The sequence below is a fragment of the Toxotes jaculatrix genome, chromosome 11, assembly GCF_017976425.1.
Source record: "Toxotes jaculatrix isolate fToxJac2 chromosome 11, fToxJac2.pri, whole genome shotgun sequence".
Classification (NCBI taxonomy): domain Eukaryota; kingdom Metazoa; phylum Chordata; class Actinopteri; family Toxotidae; genus Toxotes; species Toxotes jaculatrix.
Window position 1 is genome coordinate 8,564,619 of NC_054404.1, and position 26,972 is coordinate 8,591,590.

The following is a 26,972-nucleotide window of genomic DNA, read 5'->3' on the forward strand; positions in this document are numbered from 1 at the left end:
AACATGTAACTGCATTAGAAATGGTCTACTCACTACGTTGGTGGTGTTGGGTGATGCTCCGTGGTGTGTCAGTGCATGGACAATGTTCTCATGGCCCATGAATGCTGCCACATGGATGGGTGTCAGGCCAGACTGCAGGGAAAAGGACATCATCACCATGAAACGTGTATTAAATGGTACAACTCAGAATACTTAAAATCAGTACTGTTTGAAGAAACGACTTCTGATGCCAAGACCGAAAGAGGTGATCGAACAGTAGAAATGAATGGGGTCCAGTGTGGTGTAGTACCTCAGTGACAGCCTGAATAGACGCTCCATGTTTAAGCAACAGCTCCATCACTTTGACTCTGTTCTTCTTGCAGGCAATGTGAAGTGGAGTGAAACCGTTCTGCACACGGACAAAAAGAAAAAAAAAAAAACCTCAGTGTAAAGCCCATAATAGTATGTTCATGAAGTATAAGGGATGAATGTCTCACAGTCACTGTGAATGTGTGACTGCTTTTATTAAGCTGATAAAGGGAAGCAAATGATCTGCAAATTGGTAAGTACAGAAAATGTCAGATGGTTTCCCATTTACTTGAATGGGAAAGTAGACTCTGTACACTGTATATGATACAAGTCCCTCCGTAACCAAAACATTACACAGTGCCGTGATTTAATAATATTTTCTTTGTATGTTGCTTCTATTAATTTAATTGCTCGTTATGAAGGGACTTTCAGCCTCTGTATCACCCCCACCCCGTCCACCCCTTTATCCCTACCAGGGCCTTGGCATTTGGGTTGGCCTTCTTGTCCACGATGAGCTTTGCCACCTTGTAGTGACCGCAGTGGGCAGCTACGTGCAGCGCCGTTAGGTAGTCGTTGGTAACGTCATCTACAGGCACATCATGCTGGAGCAGTAGCTGGACGCAGTTCAGGTGGTCCCCCTGAGTGGCCATGTGGAGCGGTGACAGGCCGTTCTACAGTGGGGGGAGAGAGGGGAAAGAAAGAGAGAGAGAGAGAAGGGGGGAGAGAGAGAGGCAGACAGAGAGCGAGACAAAGAGAGAGAGAGACAAACACACGCAGACGGACACATAGACAGATGGACAGACAGACACGGTAAGTCAGGGCGTGGCCATGCGCTGCACAGAAAGACTGTGAAGGAAGTTGTTGAGAAGGTTACAGAAGCATTGTTATAACGAGGTCATTACAACAATGTCTATTTTGTTACACTGGTCGTCCTGCGCGGTCAAACTGTAGGCCTACGCAGCGGAGACAGGCTGTTCTGGAGAGGTCGCACAGATGTTATAGAGACAATGCGACAACACTACAGCAACAACAACAGACCTGCTATCGGATTGGATAACAGATTTCAAATGGCTCTGTGTGGTTAGGAAATGTATTTTATACAAACTGCTGTATTACAGTGTTATTAACAAAGTTTACCCTGTTTGAAGTGAAATGTGATTTATTCTATTTTATCTATTTTAACAGCCAGTGGGAAAAAAAACATGTGGGGTGTTTGTGACCTTTCCTTTCCTATTCTGAATAAAGCAGTGTCTCCTGAATTGATTGTCCCAGTAGCTACCTTGGTCTTGGATAGGATAGGTGCTCCTCGGTCTAGTAGGATTTCTACCACCTGCTCGTGTCCACTCCTCGCCCCACAATGAAGAGGAGTCAGACCGTCCTGAAAAAGAAGATAGATAGCAAAGGTGCAGATGAACAGAACAAAGCTGACATGGTTCGCAAAACTTTTCATTTGATGCTTGCTCAATACTTGAAATAGAAAGCAAAGAGTCTGTCACCCAATGAAAAAATGTAACTCTTAGAAAACCGAGAGACTGCCTGATAAACTTCACATTTCAAGAGTGAAAAGAGTCAAAATCACGAAGAAATAGCAACAAAAGCCATTGATTAGTGGACTTTTATGAGTTTTTCTCACCACAAATTTTACAACATACTGATCCTGACACCTCAGCATACTTCATATGTGTGCAAGACAGAAAAGTGTGTCTAATAAACTAAAAAAAAACACCATATCATTCAGCCTAAATGTGCTTCATTTCTGAATGTTATAGTTTTTGCAGAGAATTTGGGTCCATGGTCTCACCTTGGTCTTTGCATCAATTTTGGACCCTCTGTCCAGCAGCAGCTTGACCATGTTGCTGTTGCCCCTTTTTGCTGCCACATGAAGTGGTGTTATGTCATTCTGAACAAAGAAGAAGAAACAGAAGAAGAACATAAACAATACACTCTCCTCATTAAGGGTACACAGTCTTTTATTATAAAGCAAACAGTTGTGAAACAGCTTGATTGTTTAATCCCAGCCTGTCTTTCTGCACAAACACCAACACTCCTTCACACACTAATTAATTTCTAATACGGCAACAAACACATTTTTAATTGTAATTTTTAATTTTAATAAGTGTCCGTTCTAGACCACAATGTAAATATCACTGTAAAGAAATATTAATCATACTCCGCTTGTGTGTTACTTATATTAAAGTACTTCTTAAAACAAAATACTGCAGGTAAAGAGATGCACCTGCTGTATTATGAACACCAAGCAGCTGATAATACAGCTCATGTAACAATTATTCTGCTGTATATGTTTTGTTTAATGGACAGAAGGGGAGTTATCATTTATTATTAGTTTAAGTGAGCAATGGAACCCTCAATGTCCTCTTAAAATAAATGATAATGATCCCCCTTGTTAGCTGGCATTGTTTACAGTGAATACATGCAGTGCGGTGCGGACCACTGTGAACCTCAATGTAAGTACTTTGAATTCAAAACACATCTAAACACATTTTTAATTATCTTGTCCCCATTAGTGCTGTCTGGTGATTTATCCTAAATACATTTCGTGTGTGTGTGGTTGAATCAACACATCCATACTAATAAAATTTGCTATTTTTATATAATCAAGTACACTCTATAGGTCCTCATTTAACTCTCTGGGGCTTAAATTATGCAATTCAGAAATCCAGAAAACTTCTATCTTAAAGAGCAACATCTTTAAATCTCCCCCTGTATTCAACAGAGATGCTTTCTCAATTCTCAAATGCTAAAAAAAAGGCACCTGCTGTTACTCTTGTTTTAGAAGCAGGTGCCTTCACCTCTGAATGCCAAGTCTATTAATAATGATAGCTCTGCACACATCTAACAGTTTACATTTGTGTCTTCAGATGATGCTCTTAACCCGGAGGGTGCATAGTAAATACAAACTGCAAAGTGAGATAGTATTCATAAATGGGTTTTGTTTACAATGAGCCAAAAATGACGGAGTGCAATGAACACAATAGGCCTTTCTCACAGAAGACATTTAGACATGTCACAGTAGGTGTAATTAATAAAATGAATGATGGCTGAATTACATTGAGCTGCTTCAGTTTCAGGGTCCTGGTATTGCGCATGCTGTCTCACCGTCACATTGTCATGACTTACTGAGTCTCTTGAACCAAACTGAGACAATGTTAATGCTGTTGCTTTTCCTGCTGTGCCAAGTCAAAATGTCCTAAAAAATCTTTGGCAACTGAGGGACTCTCACTAATAAGCCACACACCACAGCTGTGTAGGATCGTTGTCTCGGCATATGTAACATCACTCATTTACCATCAATCTTGGTAATACCCCTCCCAAACAGCAGAGGGCAGAATAAACTCACCCGAGCCATGAAGTCCACAGCAGCCCCTCGGTTCAGCAGGAGTGTGGCCACGTTGATGTTGCCATAATGAGCCGCGATGTGGAGGGGGGTGAAACCACTCTGAGGAATGAAGAAAGCCGTACAACACGCACATGCGAACACACAAGCACACACATTACATTACACACTATGAAACACACCACTCGTGTACAAGTCAGTAGAGACCTTGAACATTCATAGCAGTCTACAAAGACCTATGGACGCACAATCACACTCCATCAGACAAGGACACATTCTAATATACACTGTTACACTAACACCTGACTTTTTATTGAAGCATCGAACATGGGGCCAATTGTATGCTGACAGCTAGAGGGGTTTTAAATTCAGGATAGCCTGTGGGTGTCTATGTGCTTTCATAACACTGAAATATAACTCGTCATTATACTAATGCACTGGGCAAAGTACTTAGATTTTGTAGGCCTGAGTGTAATATGCAACTCCATTTTGATAGAAGTTATTTAGAGGCAATTACAATGAATCTCTCTTACAACATCCTGATACTTTGAGTGTGTAAAAACTGTCCTGCAAATGAACTTAATGTCCATTTGTTAACATCTTCAATGAGAGTCATTTCCCAGAAAAACCCCTTGGCTTAGTAAGCAACAGCTGTCAAAGCAACAAAAGGACACTGGAAAGAATCCTCACTAGGGAATCTCACACTAAGCTATCTAATCACTGGGATCCCTATTTCAAATAACCGATAATCGAGTGGGAAGCAGTTGTCACAGACTTGTGTTTCCACATTTCTGCTGATATGTGGTGTCTCAAACCAAGAACACTACAAAACAACTTCAAAACATATTTTTACACTTCACAACCATGTTAGAAACGTAAGGTAAACAAAAATTTAAGTTAACCACAAAAATCTGCCTTTTAATAATGTAATTTGGACATTTTTTGGTACTTATAATCTAATTTGTTTTTTTACTGTACTTTAATTGCATGTACACTTCTTGCTACTGCACTTTATGCTGTTCTTTGTGAGCCGCCTAACAGGTAAATTTTACTCACTGTGGGATCAATAAAGACTTATCTTATCTTTTATAGTCAATCTGTGGGCATACAATAGGTAATCTTGTGTGAACTTTACAGAATCTGCAATAACTCTTTGTCCATCTTCCATCACAGCACTATGCAAATTAGTTTACCACAATGCACAGGCCTCAGAACAACAAATCCATTTTTGGGTGAGTCATATTAGATAAATGGCCAGCCTGCCAAAGCCAGAAACAATGCCAGCCCAAACAGGCACACCCAGAAGGTGGCCACCTGGCTTTGGTGTGACGCAGGGCTCCTTGTTACCACAGAAGCAGTTTCAAGATAGCTTGTTGCTTTGGTCCCATGCAAAATGCTTTAGGTGCAAGGGTTGAGGGTTAGACGTACTATAAATCAATAAGGGGTAGACTAGTAAACTAACTATACTAACTGTCTGTTGCTAGAAGGCTGGGTTCCTTTGCAGCTTAATGGGGATTTGGTTGCCATGCAAGTTATGGACAAACCGCTGCTTTTCAATGGATGATAACCACTTTTCATGCTAACACTGGTTATCATGTTAATCAGTTTCATGGACAGACTGTGTCAAGACACATCAGGACAACATTTTGTCAACAGTCACAAAGAGTTTGCCAAAAATAACAGCCGAAGCTTGAGCTTTGGACACCATGAAACCATTAGAATCAAGGAACACCTTGATACCCAAGCCTCCAGCCTCAGGATTCACTAAATCAGTAATAGTGAAACATGCGGTACTCTGACTGTTTCTGTGACTAGAGATATCAACTACATGAATGAAGCGATGAAGAGGAGGAAGACAAGATTGAGTTAAAATGGAAAAGGGGAAGTGATAAAGGGCTGCAGAAACACTACTGCATCAAGTCAGGGGCACTGAAGTGGTTTTTTTTTTCAGAGTTTTTATGAGCTGCGATGGAGAGACTACATAATGTACAGAGTAGAGGTGTACCTCCGTTGTTCTATTCACCATCATCTATAAAGTCAGCCAAGAGAGGAGAGAATGGGCAGTTAGTGAGCAAAAAACTGAGAAGGGCCTCCACTGACATGAAGTGGAGGAGCAGAGATAGAGGAGAAGGAGCTCAGTACAAAAAGTAGTGGTCATGCAGTCACTGTTGTTCTTTAAGATTTAAGTACATAACATTTTAACTTTGAGAAAGATATTCTCAAACTTAAAATCCTCTCCCAGCATGATCGTTACAGCACAATCGCAAATTCTTGTCTTCCATACAAAACTTAAAAAGCATACAGTAATTATTTTTCCTGTCTAGTAATGTGTTTAAATACATATAAATTTACACAAAACAAACTGACATTTTGTACTTCTGCTCCTTTCCCCTTTCTGCCAAAAAGAGCATCAAAAACAAATTCAACCAAGAAAGAAGGAGAGAAAAAGGAAGCAAGAAAGAAAAACTGACAAAGAAAACCAAATCCATTAATAATCAAAGAAACAATCAATCAAAGAGATAAAAGACAATTCAACCAACTGAACATCTGCCAGCAGAGACTGACATGAACGCAGCTCACCTTAGACTCAACATCCGCGTTGTGGTCGTTCTGCAGGAGCAGGGCCGCGGCCTTGGTGTCATCCTTGCGGGCGGCGATGTGCAGGGCAGGCAGGCGTACCTTGCCCTTTGTATCGTTCTCCAGTAGCAGGGAGACCACCTGGTCATGGCCCTGCTGGAGGGCCACCGCCAGAGGGGTGAAGCCATCCTGCACATGAGGGGAGAGAGGAGTCACTGATGCTGGATAGGTGCTGTCGTGCATCACTGGTAATGGAACTGTTATGAGATGGTGTGACTGGATGGATGATATGAGCAGGTTAAGGGCAGGTTGTGGAGAGATGGTGCCCTTATCTAAGACACTACATTTGGCATTTATTATTTTGCTACAGGTATGGAGGAATGCAATGCAATTACATATGAATCCTATAGAATTTTAAAAGCAAAGCACAATGCAGGTGTTAATTAATGATGTAATGATTTCAAGATTTTCCTTGTGATTTAAGGGCCAAATCCTTTTTATAGTGTACAGCTAGTACTTCAGAAGGAGAAAAGGATAAAACATGATTTTGGAGAAAATGTCATGTAAAAATCTAAACTGGTGGAAATCACAAGTAATATGTTTCATAATTCTGCATCAAATCAAACTGCAAACACCTTCTTCTGCAATATTACTTTATGTTAAGGAGTTCTGCAGAAAAAGAATAATCTGGATAGATAGAAAACCAAAATACAAAACTTCAGTTCAACCTTAAGGCAAATTAGGAGTTTAACCTGCTTGTAGTGTTGAAGATATTAAATAATAACTTCAAACCCCATGTATCAAACAGATGTAGATCTGCAAGCCTCATCTCCATATAAGACACTCATGTAAGTTACATAATGAAAGGATGCGGTGGAAAAGGTTCCCGTTTATCTCCCACACACGTTACCCTTATGATGCATAATTCAGATGAAAGCTCCCTGTTATAGCAGTGCGTTTCCATATACTGTACATCTGAGTGCGTGTGAGCACAAGAATTGTGTACATGCATATGTGCTTGCATTCATATACCATGCTCACATGAAGACTGGATCTATGTGCAGATCTGTGTGTGTGTGTGCACACGTGCATATGTGGAAACATATTCTGCGTATACGTGTATGCATGTCCTGAAGGGCATCCCCTGTTTTACCATGTAGCCCATAGACGTGAACCAGTGAACTGTAGAATGGCGTATGGCCACATGTGCACGTGCTTCCGTGTGTATACGTGTGGTGACTGGTAATTATGTGTGTGTATGGGTTCCACAGGCTGAGCAACGTAAATCAGATCAGTAACGGCAGCAGCAGCCGTGGAGGAGAGGCAGCGAGCGGAGCGGACCTCATGTGTGACCCACTCAAGGTCACTCTGCCACCACCACCATACACTACCAATCAATGAAGCTCTGCCTAGTCCCTCATGAAAGAGATAGGGAGGGAGGGAGGGAGGGAGGGAGGAGGAGGGGAGGGGCAGGCAGAGGAGGAGGGTGAAAAGAGAGGTAGAGGTAGACAGAGCAAGAATGTGAGACAGAAAGGGTGAGAAAAAGACGGAGACAGGGAAGTGAAGAAAGGACAGAAAGATGAAGACACAGGCAGGTGCAGAATGAGCGGGGTCGGGATGACAAAAGGAGGAAGGGAAGGAAACAGAGGAGGAGAGGAGATGAAGGTGGTTAGTACAACAGATGTAAAGACCACACATGACTGAGGCAGAGAAATTTCACTGACACATAACTGTATGACTATAGAGAGGTGGACACAGGGCTGGCATGCATACACATATGAGCACACACACACGTTCAAAGAAAGAACAAACACACACACACACACACACACACACACACACACACACACACACACACAGTACCTCAGTGGCCATACTCTGACTGGCGCTGTTCTCCAGAAGGAACCGTACGACCTCCAAGTGATTCTCCTGGGCTGCCATGTACAGAGGAGTGAAGCCATTCTGCACACAACATGGACCAGAACACGCACACACATGCACATTTATAGACAATAGCACATTACAGACACAGGTTAACTTTACTGGCACTTAAGGACAGATATTTCTTTGTAGTCAGTTCTCTTAGATTTGATTTTGGATGTGTTTTTCTTTATCTGAAGGGTGAAGGCTTTCTCTATATCTTGCACATAAACCACATCATAAAGCATGTAAAATGTCTCAGTATGGTTTAAACGATGATGCTTATACACTATCAAATAATATCGTAGTAAGTGAGAATCTTGAGAATGATAGATACTCAGACAAAATATCTTTGTCAAAACAAAATGTTCAGATAAAGTAAGGACATTTGTGTTGCTGTTTCATCTCCACTGGTTGTTTTCAGGGTTTGATAAGAGCAGATTGAAAGAAGGTGCTTGAAATCTTTCCTCTCACCTTGATCTGATAGAGTTAAATGTATCATGCAAGGACAGCAGTTTCCCTGAGAGGCAGAGGCCTAGTTGGCGTGATGCCAGATTCTGTCAGTGAAGCTCTTTGCACCGAGTGATTCCCTCAATGTCATCAACTTTATGATACAGTATCATCCAAACAATTGTGTGCCTCACAGCAGTGCAAACTGAACTACACTTGTTTCAGTTTGTAAATGTAGACCACTGGGACCTTACAGTTATTTTAACATTCTGCACATTTATGTGTGAGAATGCATGTTGAGAATAACCCACCTGAGACTGTGCGTTGACATTGGCTCCATTAGTGACCAGCTCTTTGACGACTTCCGTTTGACCAGCCAGCGAGGCTATGTGCAGAGCAGTGTTTCCTTTCTGGATTACATGGAAGAACCACAGGAATGTGTGTTAAGCTCTGCCCCACCTGTCCCACCGTATCGCTTTTGTGTGTGCATGTGAGTGTGTGTGACTGTTTGTCACTACCATCTTTATATATATCCATGTCACTATCCATGTGCCCCAGTGAATCCCCTCACACCAACCACACTTTTGTACCGCTGGCGTTCCAGCTCTGGCATCCCCCTGCCTGCACTGCCAACAATGTGTCACTTCCGATGCTGCATGTCCCACACGTAAATAAGCTGCCACTGAGCCTCCGCCATAAATAAAGACAGGACATCAAGAGGCTCGCAATGAACCTGTACAGGCCCTAGTGAAGACAGAGTCAACCAGCTTGTCTCCCGGGCGTGTGATACTGTTATTTGCAACAAGTTCTGTTGCACAACACTGATCACATGTACTGTATGCTATAGATAGCCATGTCTGCTGAGGCCATAGGAGGTTTATACAGAGATGGACAAGACTGTTTGGTATATAATGTAGCTGAAGTTGAGCTTGTGTGCTTTACTGAGCCTCAAGGGTTTTCTGGAGTACAAAACAGTAAGACCAAGTGTGCTACTAGTTTGTAATCTGAATCATAACATGACACTGTGCAGACACATATTTGCAATGGTAATATTTATCAGATTGTTTCCGCACCATGTAGTGCAACAGCTCTGCACTACACGGTATACTACCTTTGTGAAGCTTACAAGTTTCAGCTTTTGTTAAGGCCAATGATGATGCAACTCTTTTGTGATTTTTGAACAGACTGGCAAGTCTAGTGTTGCAGAGACGCTGACTGCATTCTTTTGTACCATTAAACTAGCAGACACCCACCACAATAATTCACGTTAATTTAAAAGTGCTCAATGACAACGTATTTCATTTGTTTTCCCAACAACATCCACTCTTGTAAAGCCATATCTGCTGAAAGCAACTAAAGCGTGATTAAAGTTTTATATGGTTATATTTAGGCACTGAAAGCACTCGGTTAAAGTTAGAGAAAGGTCATGGTCCAGGTTAAATACTGAAAAAAAACCCCAAAAACAACTCTGTGGCAATCTGAAGCACAAGACACAACATAGTTAATGAAAATGTATTCCAAACCACCATCTGTGCTTAGTACACCCACCACCCACACCAATAACCTCGCGACTACGTGGAACAAAACTGTAGCAGCTCCTTCAATGGAAAAACATTTCCAATCCCATTTTCCTCAAGCATCAGGTAAAGGCAAAACAAGGTGAGGTAAAACAAATTATCAGTATATAAAAGTAATTTCTAGGAGACAGGGTTACAACATGAGCAGCTGTCATGTTAGTGCAGTCCAGTACGACAACGCTGCCATCACACAACCAAAGAATTAGGTTGAACCATGTCTCTCTGACTGCTTCAAACTGAACAACGAAAGCTTCAAAGATTTAAAGCAATTCACTAAAACACCACAAACTACAGCCCCAGAAATTACAAGAGTTAAATCAACATCTCTCTGACAGTCTCAAGATTGTAAGCTTCACAAGGGCAGCATTTGTAACAGAGCTGCTAAGGGACTAATGAACCGAGGACAAGGCCTCCTGTTTAATTCTCCCACAACAAGAGCAGCACGACACTAGAAGGGCGGACACACAATTAACTCAAGCATCAAACACCTACACAGCCTAAATCAAACACACTGTGTTACTAAATGTAGGTACAGTACCCTCAATGGCACTGCCTCCCTAACTGCACAAAACACAAACTGATTGGCATTAAGGTGCAGGCAGTGGATTCCCAAGATCTTAAACTAATCCCTCAGCATCCTCGGGGTCACAGCAGAGCGAGACTTTAATTGGGGAGATTTTCCCCTTGATCTTGAATATTTTATTGTGTCCTGTGTTTATGTCAGCACTAGGCATATGGCCTGTGGCATAGAAGCTGAACGAGACGACTAAATGGGAGTGAAAGCCTTCTGGGCACAAATGTGGATAATGTTTTCAATGTCTCTCCCTCTCAGCTCCTTTTAGCATCAGAGTAAAGTGTTTTTCTTCCTTTATTCTCTCACCATTTCCGGCAGGGATCCCCAGAGGGATCATTAAATATTGATTCAATCTTAAACCCTAACGAATGGCTGCACACTTGCAGTAGTTGTACTGTAACTGCATACTGTTTAATCCGTCACTGCAGCCATGTTTTGTGCTGGATCCAAATATAGCTCTCCATAACATCAGCTGAGCTGTAATAGGTGACGGGGTGGGTTTTACCTTTGTGGCTGCATCCACAGTGGCTCCGAGCTTCAGCAGCTCAGCAACAACCTCTACGTGCCCCTCCTTGGAGGCTAGGTGAAGAGCGTTCAGACCATTCTGAGAAGGAAAACACGTTTAGCGGAATCAGTGTAGCTCATGCACTAAAATATACTATGACATTATGGTTTAATTGAGTTTAGATGGGTTAAACTCATTAAATATTTAAAAATATTCAACTCCCGCTTGTTCAGTCAGACATCAGCCCTTAAGCCCTTAATTTGAAATTTAGCTGATGCAGCAGTATGGTATATGTATGTTTATGTGTGTAGGAAAGAATAACTTCACATTCACATGAACATTTTAGTTTATTAATAACAAAACTTACCTGATTGCAAATGTTAATTTCAACCCCAGATTTGAGGTAGTCGAGGACCTTTTCAAGGTTCCCTGCCCGGGCAGCTCGCAGGTAACTGGCATTACTGTCAGACTGGAGAGGAGCAAACAAAGAGAGCAAAAGAGAGGCAGACAAGCGAGAGAGAGAGAGAGAGAGAGAGAGAGAGAGAGAAAGAGAGAGGAGGTGAGTATGTCAAGTCCGACACTGGCCATGCTTGTCTGTATCAAATTATCACTGTGCACTGAGGAGAACAAAACATAGAAACATAGAAAAGAACAATTTTTTTACTGTACCAGGTAGAACTCTGTCATAATTTCTCAGACACCAAAAAAAACATCATAGCAGGGGAAAAAAAACGAAGCTAATATACGCACATACACCGGGTCCATTTTCCCATTATAATCAATCTATAAGTCTGCTGAAACGCAAACATCTCAAAAAGTAAATCCATGAGAAAGCCAGCAGAGCCACAGCATATAATCACAACAATTCAAGTCATCCTCCGCCATCCATCGGATCCCGCCGGACTGTTATTTCAGCTTTGTTAAATCCAAATGTCTCTGATTCCCAAAGGTAGGAAGTTCAGTGACCGGGTGGTCCCTCCAGCTGCCACAGAGACCTCCTCTCTTCCATAGAAATCTCTTTTGAATCCACCAGTAAAGCAGTTGTGAGTCTATGTCGCTGTGCTACGAAAAGCAGAGCATCTTCTATTCTGCTTGGCTGTCCTTTATTTCACTACAGAAATAGGGCTTTGCCAACCAAAATAAAATGATGAGGCAAGCATATTTTGCCCCCTATAACAAATGGGGTGTGCATGTGTATGCGTGAGAGCGTGTGAGAGGAAGAGAAAGGGAGGGGGAGAGATCGAAAGAAGGATGAGAAAGAGAGATGGAGAAAGCTAAAAAGAAAGGAGAAGAAGAGAGGGAGAGGCTGTGTTTCTCTTCTGTGTTCATGTTAGCTCCTAGGACACTTGGTTTGACATAAAATGACACACAGCAAACTCTGCACATTTTGTCTTCCTTTCTTCGCAGCAGCCTTGCAAAGAACATTTTGTAAAACTCAGCACTGGAGCTGCTGAGAGCAGGAGGGAGAGAAGCTGTGAAATGCTGCTTCATAATAGAAGCTCAAATACCAAATTCCCCTGAATTATCAAAATCCCAGACCTGCTAAATTTAGCCTTGCGTCCAGAGACACTTAGGATAAACTCAGCGGGGCCAAACGGTATGAACAGTTATCCAACACTGAGCTCTCCACCTCCCCCTTGGCCATGCTTTTCCAGAAATAACTCTGACGAACATAGAAGGATCTGACCCAAAGCCAAAATGTGAGTGAACAAGACATCCAGCATCAGATTGTTCCACTGATAGGCTGTATAAAACTGTGACAGAAAAATACATTATTTGTCTTTGTGTTCTCATGAATCCATGTGAAGAAACAAAACAATGGCAGAAGTGATGTTAACTGGAAACTAACCATTTCCTGATTACAAGAAACCATTAAGCTAAAGCTCATGTCTCTGCAGCCAATCGGCCCAAATCTAGAAGTGTCTTCTTCCTTTTTCCATACCCCCAACTCCCAGAGGACTGCTTGATAGCACTGAACCACTAATGACATTTCTGTTCTTGTGGCCTTGAGAAAAGTCATGATAGAACAGACTGTCAGGGAGACTGAACAAGCACTGAGCAACAAATATGAGCCATGGGTCAAGAGCAATTACAGAAAAGATAAACCACTACCATTAATACACATGGAATTAAGATTATACAAGTGTGAAAGGTTTAAAGAGGCATCATAAAAAGCTAAAGATAATTTCTTAAGACTGAGGCTGCTGCAAGTGAGAGTCTGTAACAGCAGCTGCAAAAGAATCTCGGGCTGTACTGTGCAGTGAAATAGGCCATTGACTGTGAAAACTCATAAACATCCACTATGGTGGCCTGAATTTCCTGTTGCCTAACTACAAAAAGTTTTAGAAACACTGTGGATATGCAAATGGACATTGCATCAGAACTCCTTTGCCTGAGCATGAGCCTGTTTCTTATTTCTGTTATTCTGGATGTCAGACTAATTAGACAGATGAAGGGACAAAGTAATTCAAAAACACACCAGTAAAGTCACAATAGCTGATATAATTCATCATCTAAAGATGATTTAATTCTATATCAAAATTAGCAATACAGAACTAACCATGACCTTCATACTCCCAGACAGAGGTGTTCTACTTGTTAGTCACAGACATGGACACCAAGAGTCAGTGTCCTTCATGATGACTTGTTAGAAACACTTTGGCTCCCATCCAGTCAAATACCCAGCCAGCCAGCACTGTGTCCATCCTGAACTCTGCCACTGAGGTAACCTCCCGGCACTGTATCTACTTCCTGTGTCTGCTATGTTGTGTCCACATGTCTTATGGTATCAGCATGATTCATAGTGACAAGTGGTGCCCTGCAGGAATAAAAATGCTAGCAAAAAAGGAATCTAAACTGAGAAAGACCAGTTTCCCTCAGAATATCACCATCAGTCCCAGCTTCATCATCAATTATTCAAGTTAAATTATATCCACATAATATAATATCTGTGCAGCAGGTGTGCGTCTGTGCACGCCTCCGTGCTGGTACACAACCCAACAGTTGTCCCCGTATCTTACATAACTGACATGTGTCCTCAGAGTGTGCCACGCTGCGTACAGCATGATTGTGCGACCCATGACTCTCAGGCTTTGTTGAGTGTCACCAAATGCTTGACCGCTCTAAAACCTCTGACATGAAAATACAGGAGTTACACTGCTGTGGACTGGCACCACCATTCAAGATTATGTAAGTCAAACGTGATATCCAATACTGTACGGAGGGAGATGTAGCTGTACTCTTGTATTCTTTTTTCAATCATTCAATGCAGATATTCAATACAGAACAACCGGTTTAGTTTGCACTAGCAGATGTAATAGTAAATAATGCAACAAGGAAATATTAACACTTATAGAAATCCCTACAAACACACATGCTTTCCCTTCAGAGAAAGACACAGTGCATCTCTAAAAATACAGAGGTCTAAGAATATTTTCATAGTTAAAGTTTTAAAGTTAGCATGTTTTTTTTTTCCATTTCAAAATAATCTTTTAAATATCACACAGTGCTCTTTGCTTCTCCTTCTGCATCTGCACAAGCTTAAGTGCCAACAGATTAAGCAATCTTCATCCATAAGTCACCATTCATTGCTCTTGTCAGTTTATCCCTTAATGCCTGCAGTGAAAACCAGTGACCAACATGTCCAACCCTCCATCCACATCCCATCTACGTCCAACATGAGGGATCCTGAAGTCTTTGTGAATGAAGCATTATGGAGGACGGGGCAAGAGATTAGTAAGAGAAATATCATTAAGCCTCCACAGATCAGAGGTTCAAAGAAAATGGGGCCATTAAAGACTAGGTTAAGCCAGAAGGAAAGCATTAATCTAATGTTAGATAGAAAGGAGAGGATGAGAGCGAGAGAGAAATCTGACACACAAGTGATAACTGGAAAAGCTGTGAATTATACCATCACTCCCAATTACAGTCTTACAAATTCAGAAATGAAATTAAAAATGCCCTCTGGTAACTGACTCAAGTCTTCAGATGCTCTTTAAAAGGAAAAGGAAAAACTGAAATATGACACAACAGTGAAGCCTAAGTGCTGCCAGTTAAAGGGCCATAATATGTAGGTGTGATCAGATTATTGGAAAACATAAGAATAAATTCATTTGTTCTCTCTTTTTGAAATGTAACTGCCATTAGCATTTCAAAGTAAAAATACAATATGTTACATAGTATATACAGGTAGTATGTAGTATGGAATTAGGACACAATATCTGTCATGATTTCAAATAGAGCCTGGGCAGGTTTTTTAGGTTTGGAGATTCATGACATGTTGGAGCTGTACAGCGTTTGTTTTCATTCTGCTGAATCTGTACTTGGCTCTTCTTCTCCTCATGACATCAACACAGCGATAGTGTAGATGGATAGAGGATATTTAGTTGTATAAAGACTGATATCCCCTGGACGCCAGACTACAATGACATCAGTCTGGCACTCTGCAACTGAGCATGTAACACAACAGAAACTCATTCTGTACTCCAGCCACATATCTGAAGGGGTACATAGATACATACATGTCTGCACACACTTTTGTGCATTGTTCACATGCAGGTAAAGTAATGTACACACATAACATGGCATGTTGATGTCATCGCTGTAGGCTTTGGGTGAACTGAGCGAGCTTAGAAGAGGAGATCCAGACCAGCGGTGGCTGTATTGTTTCACTTTATCCCCTGCTCTCCTGACAGCACAAAACACACCACAGCTCCACCAGTACAAAGCCAGGGGCATCCAGTGACGGGCCACAACACCCGCCAGTGCCAAAGAACCTCACCCCACCAACCACCACATCCATTTCTCTCATCTTTAAACTGTTGTCCTTGCCCAATCCCCTGCACTGCTTAGTCTCTCATAATATCCTGATTTCTCTCTTTCTCTCAAGGCTATATATAGTAAAGCTATTGATGAATTAATGCCCCCATTTCACTGTCAACATGCTCATGCCAGAAAATCATTATGAGGCCTCAAAGAGGTATGGTTGGAAAGATTGTTATTGACAACACCATGAATGGTAATGTATACCAGGAGTGTTTACATTTTAGAGGCTCCTCAGATTTCAAATGTGCAAAATGTCCTATGTTCAGTGCGTCAACATCTGCTTCACAGCTCTCATGACTGTAAATATCATATGCTGTGATCTTAAGTGTCAGCATCACTCTAAAACATCTCTCAATTGGAAAGCACCCCATGTTTCAGGATGGTTTAATGTACCATGTGCAGTGTCCTGCCTCCTAATGGCCACAAGGAGGAATGACTGTGAATTACAGTGTGAGTAAGTAAATAAATGAATGTGAGTAAAGTGAGTAAATACTTTCTGGATCTATTAAGAGTATCACATCTAAAAAGAAAATAATAAATAAATGTTTCTCTGAAAGTAAGCTTTACTGAGAAATAAACTCAACAATAAAATCAAATTCTACAGAAGCCTGGATTCAAATGTGATTCAGTTCAGCATTTCTCACTTTCACTTTCTCTAACAGAAACGAAAGTTACTAGAGACATGAGATATTAAAGAACTGCAAAAAAGCCTTGCTTTATTTGCTTTCTTACTGAGAGTCAGATCTAACACTCACGTGTCTGAATGCTTGATACAAAGCTAGAGCTGGTAGATGTTTAGCTTAGCATAAAGACTGAAAGCAGCTCTGACCACATATAGAAAAGAAAAAAATCAGCCTACAAGCACCTCTAAACCTCAGTGGCTAACACGCATGTTATATTTTGTTTGTGTCTGGGGAAGCAAATAAATGTTTTTTTTCCCAAAATGTGAAACTGTTCCCTCAAAGGAAAAAAACATGTATATAGAACATGAATTCATATATTCATGTACATTTAGGATATCCAGGTGCTAAGCCAACAATTACTCTAAACATCAAATACCCTAATGTGAAAAAAATCTTGTATATTACTGTCATACAGTACCAAGCACTGTTCATCTGACTGAAGCAGATAAGCTGACTTTCCAAGTTCACACACACCTAAACACTTGTCCAGTCATAATACATGATACAGGACTAGTTTCAGTCTAGTGGTTTGGTGAACTGCTGAATTCACTACATGAATCATCAAATCACAACACAAATCTAAAATTAAAAAAAAAACAACAATGTAAGAATAAATCCAAATATTAGCACTACTCACTTGTGTTAGGAAGACAGCACCGTCTTCCACAGCCATGTTCACCTTCTTTCCCTCTTTCTTTCTCTCCTCTGTATGAAGAGGAGTGAAACCTGAGCTCAGAGTAGCCAGCCAGCCAAGCAGCCAAACACTTATCCAGTCATCTATTCAGTCAGTCAGTCAGTCAGCTCTGTCCTTATCTTAACCTCATGGGCATCCATCCCACTCAGAGGAAAGAGCAGGGTGCCACTGGCTCAAGTAAGAGAGTAAAAAAAAAAAAAAAAAATCACATCAAGAGATGCTAGCACTTGAGGATACAGCAGCTCCTTCCGCTGTCTGGTCGATGGCCTGCAGATAGAGTGATGGTGGGAGGAAAGAAGTGAGGGGGTCTATCTAACTCTGCAGTGGTGAGTAAACAAAGCGCTGAGCGTCTTGCAGTCTTTCACGCTGCAGAAAGGACACATGCCAAATCCCCTCTGCTGCCTCTCTCCCTCCCTGTCCCCTCTCTATCTCTTTTTTTTTATGTGTGTCAACAAGGGTAAATCCCTGCCGCCTCACAGGAGCTGGCCGCTGCCCCAGAAAGCACCTCCAAACGTGGAGGGTGCAGGGGGACTTACCATAATAGCTGAAGCTTCTCCCTCCCTCTCTGCCTCCTTCCTTTTCTTCCTCACCTTCATTTACACTGAGGGATGGATGGGGGGGTGAGGGTGTCAGTCTGATCTTGATATCCAAGGTTGGGGAGGGAAGCAGGGAGAGGGGTTGAACTCAAAATAGCAGCTGAAACAAATACTTTAGCTAAAATGACTCGAGTGGGATATGTCAACCCCCCACCCCCTCTCGTTATCCCACCCACTCTCCCTCTTTCCCTCCCACTCATTCTCTCTGGTTCACTCCCCCTGCCTCCCTCAGTCTCTGCCAGGACATGGCTCTTCATTGTCATCCTGCTTATCAGCTTTTTTTCTGCCTAACAAAGACCTGCATGTGTGTGTTGTGAGTGTATGTCCACGCCAGGCTTGCTCTACCTGGTTGGAATCAACCAGTGCATGTGGGGCAAGCAGTGTTGATTGTGTGTGTGTCTACTAGGTCTACTAGAGTTCATGAGTCCAGTAACAACAGAGAACAACAACAATAACATCAGACGCTATTTTGGGACCAGCCCCCCACCCCCGGCAACAATCAATGGGGACACTTCAACAGAGGATTAGGGGCTTTTCCTTTGGTATTAGGGACACCCTCTGTCCTCCCACCTCTCACCCCTCAGCAGACACACCCCACTGCAGTCAGCTGAGTGGGAACTGAACTGGGGATGAGACGCTCAACCCCCCATGATTTCTCCCCACAAATCCTGCTCATAGCTGAGCTTCAGCGCAGGAGGATAGTGGCCAAGTATATTCACTGCTCCCCTGGAAAATGTACATAAAGCGCCTGGATCTGATCAGTATCTCTGTGAGCAGGAGGGAAAAGACAGTCCAGGTTATGCATAGCATGCGGTATAACTAGTGTATCCATGTTAAGTGTTTGATCTTGGGTTATTACACCTGTGGGTGGTATGTGATCTGATTATCTTATCTTAGAGGACCACACACAACTGTAAAGCGCTCCCATAGTTTAGGTTTACCCCATATTATAGGTTTATTTTCATATTTAAGACATCAATTGATTTCTCAGGTGCTCTGAGTACACATATAATAGATCAACCAGAAACAGTATATTAACATTGGGGAATTTTGAAAAATCCTGCATTATGTTCAAGGACAATTTTTTTTAATGTTAAATACCAACATTTTCTTGAAGGATAAATCGTTTTTTATTCTATATTTTTCTTTCTGTCCACAAATCCCAAGAAAAGAACAGATCTTCCTATACTTTCTCAGATTATCCTGTCTGTGGCACTCTGCCCCAAATCCACCCGTTAAAAAAAAAAGAAAAAAAAGAAAAGCTCAGCAATTTCCTAAAACAGTTGGGCACAAATGGGAGTAAATAGTGCATGTGCTGGGACTTTTTTTAGCTATGGATTTGACATGATAACATGTACTGTAATTACGGTAGCAGGACAGCGTATGTGGGACTGACTGAAAATAAAATCTCAGTCACACAGTGTAACAGTGGGATCACTGATGTGCTTTTTTATAGTTTCTGGTCAAGAGTGTCACAGAGCAATAATAAAGATCAGGTTTTGACTACTGTAGACAGGAAATATTTGTTAGTAGGATGACTACATTGTCAGTTTTAGTCTTTTCATTTGTGGGGATTTGTGGACAGGAAGAAAAATAGAACATCAGGGATACTTGGCTAAATACATATTTTTGTTAGTGGGAAAGCGGCTTTCAACAGATGAGTCAACAAATGATGTGATTGTTAACTTCTAGCTTATGGAAAATCCCTGGGACACGCCGCTGGTCACTCTTTCCGCCTGCCTACAGTATTTTGATGATAAATGATAAGCACTGTTCATCAGCTTCACACCCATGCATGTTATTTATAGCGGGAATAATGCTGTTCTGGCAGCACTGCCTGCAATATCACACACACTAATGTTCACGTTCACACAGGCAGTCACATGCAGCCCATCCATTCGTCAGCCACTGCTTTCACATTCTGTCTCCAGAGGAATGGCACCACTTGCATTATGGGTATTTTCCAGTGCTATCAACTTTCGGACGAGAGACAAAGAGAGCTAGAGGCAGTCAGTGAGAGTCAGAGAAATTCAAAAGGAGAACGACACAGAGAGTGGTGTACGTGAGAGCTGACAGAGGGAGTGACAGATGCTCTGGACCGAAAGAGGCGAGTTGAACATGTGATTGGTGGATCACAGGCCCCTTCACGCTAACATTGCAGTGAGCAGCTTGGAAACGGCAGGGTTACCATGGATACGGGGGAGGTTACAACAGAAGAGGAAGGGAGTCAAGCCTACTTATGGAAAATTATGTCTTTTGACACAGTTTGTCTTATTCTTCTCTCACTGCCTGTGAACAATCACACACACAAAATGGCTGGATACATTATCTGAGAAAATAACTACAATTAGATGCTGAATAGATATTTTTCTTGTGGTGGCATCTGTGTGTCATTTTACACTGTATTTGTGGATTTATCTATTCATTTGAATAACAGTATTTGAGCATTGAAAATCCATTATTAGACACAGAGATGGCTGATATGGATAAAATCTTCTAAGACATATTTGTCTAAATGTGTGTATATATATATATATATATATATATATATATAGACTTTTTTAATTTTCCCATCAACTTGCATAAATATTATCAATGAGCAATCAATCAATTATAGAACAGATTACCAATCAAAAGAACTATTATTTCTTGGAAGTTGCTCCAGGACTGTATTATGCCTGTGACATCTAACCCTAATAAAAACAGATATACTTATATATTCAAGGAGAACAGAAATGGCTCTAGGCAAATCCAATTGTCTCTTGGCTGGCTTTCCTTCCCTACTTTCACAAACATAATAGACGAGCTCAGCCATCTCAGAGGAGCTGTAAAATATCACACCATCCTCATTCTGGGGAGTATTCTTGGTATTTGTAGAAAAGATACAACACACAACACATACACACACACACAGCAGACAGATATTTACTGCTCCTGCTGCACGGAACTCGCTCAAGGGCATAGCTCCTCTCTGTCACCCGGGACATGAAACCGCTGGGGAGGGAGGGGAGAAGGAGAGGAAGTGAGGGAGGGAGCTAAGAAGGCAGGGAGGAAGGGTAGAAAACAGAGGAAGAGGAGGAGAGGGAGGAATGAACCTGAAACTCAATTAAATACATTTTAAATTCTACAACCCTGTTTTTGAGCTTGTTTTGAGGCTGTTGGAGGCACACTGAGGCAACATACAACAAAAAAAAAAGTGTATTATATCCCGTCTTACTGCCATACATAGTTCTACTACTGCTATAAAGATTAAGTCTCCTACTGTCTAGGACCAGGGACAATAACGCTGACCCTGATGTGGGGAGAACTTGAATATCGCATTGGATTTCATCCAACTGATTCGTCAGCTGTACAGGTGAAACCTACACACTAGTGCATCGTGCTGGATCAATAGCTGTCCCGCCAAAAAGTCACCCTAAAACAGGCTCCAGAAGAGCAAAGGTGAGACAATGAAATACATTGCGGAGAGGTCGACTGTTTTGGTTTACTGTTTCAGTTATTTTTCAACAACAGAAAAAGATGAATATTTTTCAGTTCTAGTTTCATTTTTATGCCTTTATATTTTTCAGTTTTAGAAAATAAAGGATCAATAGATTAATGAAAGTGAGAGATATAAGAGATTGCGAGAAAGAAACAGGACAAGAGAGGAGGACACATAGATGGCAACAGAGGCATAGATGTAGGGGGGAAAACAGAGGGACAGGGCTCTTGGCCAAACAGTGACAAGAGACCAAAGAAAACTAAACAACATTTTGAACTTTAGTTAAATAACAAAAAAGTCAGAAGTCAGAGACATCTGACATCTGAGACTCCTCCTCCTCCCTGTTTTTCCGCCTCTAGCCTCAGTTTGACCTGCAGCAGACTCTGTTCAACAGTCAAACACTGGACTCTGGTGGACGGTCTCCTGCATGACAACCGTGTACAACATTGTAGGCCTAGCTGTGTCCACATCTGGAGATTTCTTTAAAGTAGGAGGGGTCAAGACAAATTATAACATACAATATGATTTATTACTGACCCATAAGTAAGTTCAGCTGACAATTTTCTCTCTACTGAAATATGGTGAAATTCTTTATATCCATGCTCTACCATAGTAGATGTTTTGTATCATAGAGCTCTGAGATTCACAGCAGGCGAAAGCTTTAGGACTTTGTCCTATAGAGGAGTGTAGGCTGCACTTGGATATATATATGTTTATAAAGCAGTTATAGGAAAGCAAACAAGGAAAAGTGCTTCCTCAAAGGCCTTTAAATGTTTTGTTCCACTAAAATGTAATAAACTGCAAAATGGTTGATCTTAAAATTTTGCAGTAAATGAATCACAGCTAGCTATACCTCTACATGCAGTGGTGAATTGTGGGTCCTTCACCCCATATTTCAGTTTAAATTTTATTTAATGCTGGCTTGATACCCTTTTCTGCATTCTCCCTTTATCCCTACCTTTTATTTGCAGTTTTGTAAATTTTACTATCTATATGTTTTTACTTTTGCTTTTATTGCACTGTGTACAAAAGAGAGTGTCTACAGCTGAAAAGAACTATAGAGTCCAGTGACAATTCAATGTGGGTTTGTTACTACAAGTGCCCCCTTTCAAATTACCCACAGTCACTTGTTAGTATAAAAATACAGATTATAGCTTATAATGATAAGATTTTTATTACAGATTAAACACATGTCCTCTGACGAGGAGGCAGATTTTGAAGACTCGGGGGGAGCCTCACTCATATCTCTGGGAGAGGATGCTGAGTTAGTCAAATTGTTACTGCTGGGCTGACTTGGCTGATACGCTTCTTTAGTTCTTTAGTGTCGCATGGAGGTTGGGGACAGTGCCTGTGGACCAGCAGACTATGGTGGTGGTTCCCATATTTGAAAATGGGGGACTGGAGGGTGTGCTTCAGTTATCAGGATGTCACATTGCTCAGCTTCCCCGGGAAATCTTATTCCAGGGTTCTGGAAAGGAGGCTCTGAGGAACCTCAGATCTGGGGGGAGCAATGCAGGTTCTGATCTGGACGTGGAGCAGTGAACCAACTCTTTACCCCTGGAGGGTCACTAGAGGGGTCATGGGAGTTTGTCCTTCCAGCCTACATGTATTTTGTGGACTTTGAGATGGCTTATAACAGTGTCCGTTGGGGGATCTTGTGGGAGACCATCCACCATCCGATAAGCAGCAGAAAGGATTATAGCTGCTTTACTATAACAAACTAATGAATGAAATTGTGAATTTCTATGCATTGTTGCCAAAGTTTAATCAGTGACACAGACACAGATATATAGAAAAATGTCATGTCGGTTCCCAATCACAATGTAGGAATTATTAACACAGTTTAAATGTGTCTTTTACCAATCAAACCTCCAGGTTACAGCCTTTGTATAAATTCAATTCATAGTTCACTCTACTGAGAAGTGAAGTCATCTCAAGGTAATGACTGGAGAGAAGTCCATAAACCATCTTAAAACACCTTCTGTGTCAAAAAGGCAGTTCTCTACAGAGACATTTTCTTATGAGTGAGTTTCCACTCTTTGTGATACAGTAAAGGGACATAAAAATGCAAATGACTAACCAGTAGACAGACTGAAATACTATTCCCAATAATAAGGCCCAATCTTGTGTGAACAGCAGGTAGCATATACGAGCTACGGGGGCTGAAACTGAGACGGGTTGTACTGTAAGTGTGTGTGTGTAGCTGTATGGAAGAGAGAAAGAAAGGTGAATTTGATACATAAATTTGGGAATCTCAACGAGTGTGTGGGTAAAACGTGACAAAGGCAGAGGTGACTCCATTGAAAAGACAAAAGCTTATCAAGTTGATAAAACAAAACCAATCCTCCTTATCATAAAGCTTAGTGTCTACTGCCCCCTCTTCCTATTTAAAAAAAAAAAGACTCAAAGTAGTCCACCAAATTGAAAATATGTTGGCGGTTTGTGCATATATTACAAAATCACACCTACTAAATTCCATACAAAATACTCAAAAATAAGAAAAGCATTGGAGAGAGTCAAGCTGACTCAACATTAAAGCCACGTTTGCCTACACATCACACGTAGGACTGAATTTGTTATATAGATACAATGGTAAACATAAATGGCAGATACACACACACACTCACACACAGAGATACATACACAGGCACGGAAAAGGAACATGGATCAATTCTTCCTTGTCATTTTTTTTCTCTCTTCTGTTTCTCATGGTGTCATATAAACGTGAGCTGCCTGAACTGATATGACATGATTAATCTAATCACATCATTGACTTTCTCCTCTGAGTCAGTTTGTAAGGAGCCCGAGCCAGTTTAAGCTATAGGATATCTATTACCAGGATGTTAGATCTGTCACTGATCCAGAGAAGGAAAAGGACAAGGACGACGCTTCCTTTCTTAAACTGTCTTCCCTTTCCTTTGTACTGTTCTTGTAATGTAGGAGACAAGAGAAATTGCTCTCTAAGTCTCTTTCAAAACAGTATCCAAAGATACATGATTAAACCACTTCATCAACTGCAGACATCCATTACTGATGAGCGTCACTCCATTCCTCCCTCAACTTGTTCAAATTAAGTTCTGTTGGAAAAGAAATGGTGGCAATGGATGGACAAATGTGAAAAAGCTTTAAAAGAATCCACTTCTTTCCATCCTCAGTCTTTTAGGTCCTATAGGTATTTTCCTCCCATCCCCCTCCTTCTCTCACCATCAATTCTCTACCAATTTCCCTGCCTCTTCTCCATCTCGTCCATCTTTCCACTGCCACTATCCATCTATACTGTATGCATTTCTTCTTGGTCAGTTTGTCTCATTTCTCCTGTGTCCTTCCCTTTGTCTTGCCCAGACACAAGCCATCACCATTCAATATCTCTAAATCACGTGTGTTCCCTCATCGAGGCCTCTTTCATGTCCACATGGCAGACTTGACTTTCCCATGTGTGGGTCCGCATGTGTGTTACAGGAAGGTAAAAACTGTGCTACACAACGTAAATTTCTAAACTGCCCTCACATCCATGTAAGAAACAGACACAAACAAGTTACTTTAGCGTAATCTGGCTTTAAGCATGTCCTATCTGTTCCACTGGCTTAGCACCACAGCTGGGCTACAGTAAGTGAGAGTACTTTGGACAGAGTGAGAGACAGCATGTCCATCTGGCTCCTAAATTCAACAGGGCATGGTTAAATTTGAGACAAGATGACTTTCAGAGTTATATAATCGAGTTTGAAGATGTCTCTCCTGATGTTTAGCCAGCCTGTCTGTCTGTGTGTCTGTCTGTCCATTTCTCTTTCAAGTGCCCAGTTTGTTGGCAACTTCAGACTTTTTTTTTTTAGCTTAACATGCTGCTTCAAGAACCAGAAGATCCAGCACATCTTGGAATATCAGCTTGGCTAACTCACAAACCTACATAATTTTAGTCAGTAAAATTAAATAAGTAGATTACATTTTTGTGCGTGCATGCATATGGATATACCACTGATACACAGTACTTTATCTACTCTGTGTGTGTGTGGTGAGAAATATTTCTCTGCTGAGACCCCTTCAGCAGACAGTGAGGCTCCTCTCCAGACTTTATGGAGAGGAAAAGGCTGTGTCTAAAAGCTTCTTGTCCACATTATTAGTTCTCACACAACCACCACAGCAGAGAAATACATTTAGCTCAGTGCTCTCCGGATCCAGCAAAACATCTACTGTATCTGGGGTGTAACTATGTATTACCTGTATAGAGAGACTTTTCTCCATTGACAATGGGGGAAAAAAACAGTTTGGAACTCTTGTTTGCATTTGACTTTCAAAAACCTTAAAATGCAAACAGGAGAAAATATTCAAAATCAGTATTTTTAAAACACAGAGTTAAATATATTTACTTTATGACAGTAAAGTCTTGCAGTTTGAAAGACAGCATATAAACACATGCCTCTCTGCCAGCCAAATACTATGCTGTAATCTTACCACTAACAATTTCCCACAGCAGAGAGCCAGAGAAGAAAACCAGAAATTCATTGTAAAATATAGTTTGTCAGTGAAACAAAACAAAATCTGCTATAAATGTCATTTCTGTAGCTTCTATTATAACATATTGATAGCTCATAAAGCTATCTATAAAACAGAAAGACGGCTGTTATTTTGGCCTGTCGAGCAGGGCTGAATGAAGTGCAGTGTTGTAATTGTTTTTGCCTGATCTTTGGCAGGCATAGAGCACCAGACGACAGCAGACCACGAACCATCTGTCCCCCCATGAACCCCCCCCCCCTAGTATCCACACACACACACATGCAGGCACGCAGGCAGACACAGTCACGAACGTGCACACAAGCACCTAAACTAAACATACACTCACACACGGATGGCTCAGTAAACATGTTAAAATTAGGGGACAATATTCTAATCCTCCATGATCACCCTCTGACATGAGGCCAAGCCGACCAAACGCTCCATGGATGCCTGAGAAAGGAGGAGAGGTGAAGATGAAGGAGGAGGAAGAAGTGAAGCATCATAAGGAAGTATGAGAGTAAAAGGGGATTTACATTCGATTTCCAATCCAATGTCCAACATGTTCACCAATAAAACTACTGATCTTTCATTTATACCTCTTAAATCTGTGTGTTCTCCTCCTCAAATACAAAGGTTATTACACATTACAGCCTGCTACACTGGAGTAATGGTCTTTCAAATCCTGGCATTTCTGCTTGGCAAACAGAAGGCTATTAGATGCTGAAACAGCCAGATGCCCCTCAGGCAACACAAAGTAATAGGCTGTTGAATGGGGAGGCCCAAATCCATAATAGCAGCACTCCCCAAACATGGCAACAAGGCTGGCAGTGGGAGTGTTGAGAGCGAAGAAATTCACCTGTGTTTTGTTGCTATGAAATGGTCAATATCCCAAAAGACAAACCACGACAACTGCAGGATTGCTTTAATAGTAGAATGTCATTTGAAATATATAGTCTG

General features: G+C 41.4%; 1 protein-coding gene across 4 annotated transcripts in view; it reads right to left on the bottom strand.

Moving 5' to 3' along the window:
* The window catches only part of LOC121189600 (ankyrin-3-like), a 117,427-nt gene that overhangs the window by 49,181 nt on the left and 41,274 nt on the right, over positions 1-26,972 (bottom strand). For all 4 annotated transcript variants that reach the window (XM_041049906.1, XM_041049905.1, XM_041049903.1 and 1 more), the window contains exons 2-12: positions 11,614-11,715; positions 11,247-11,345; positions 8,902-9,000; positions 8,084-8,182; positions 6,224-6,409; positions 3,647-3,745; positions 2,090-2,188; positions 1,568-1,666; positions 762-959; positions 290-388; positions 34-132 (exon numbers count right to left, since the gene is read on the bottom strand). In XM_041049906.1, coding sequence (XP_040905840.1) covers positions 34-132; positions 290-388; positions 762-959; positions 1,568-1,666; positions 2,090-2,188; positions 3,647-3,745; positions 6,224-6,409; positions 8,084-8,182; positions 8,902-9,000; positions 11,247-11,345; positions 11,614-11,715 — 1,278 coding nt within the window. The remainder of the gene's footprint in view (positions 1-33; positions 133-289; positions 389-761; positions 960-1,567; positions 1,667-2,089; positions 2,189-3,646; positions 3,746-6,223; positions 6,410-8,083; positions 8,183-8,901; positions 9,001-11,246; positions 11,346-11,613; positions 11,716-26,972) is intronic.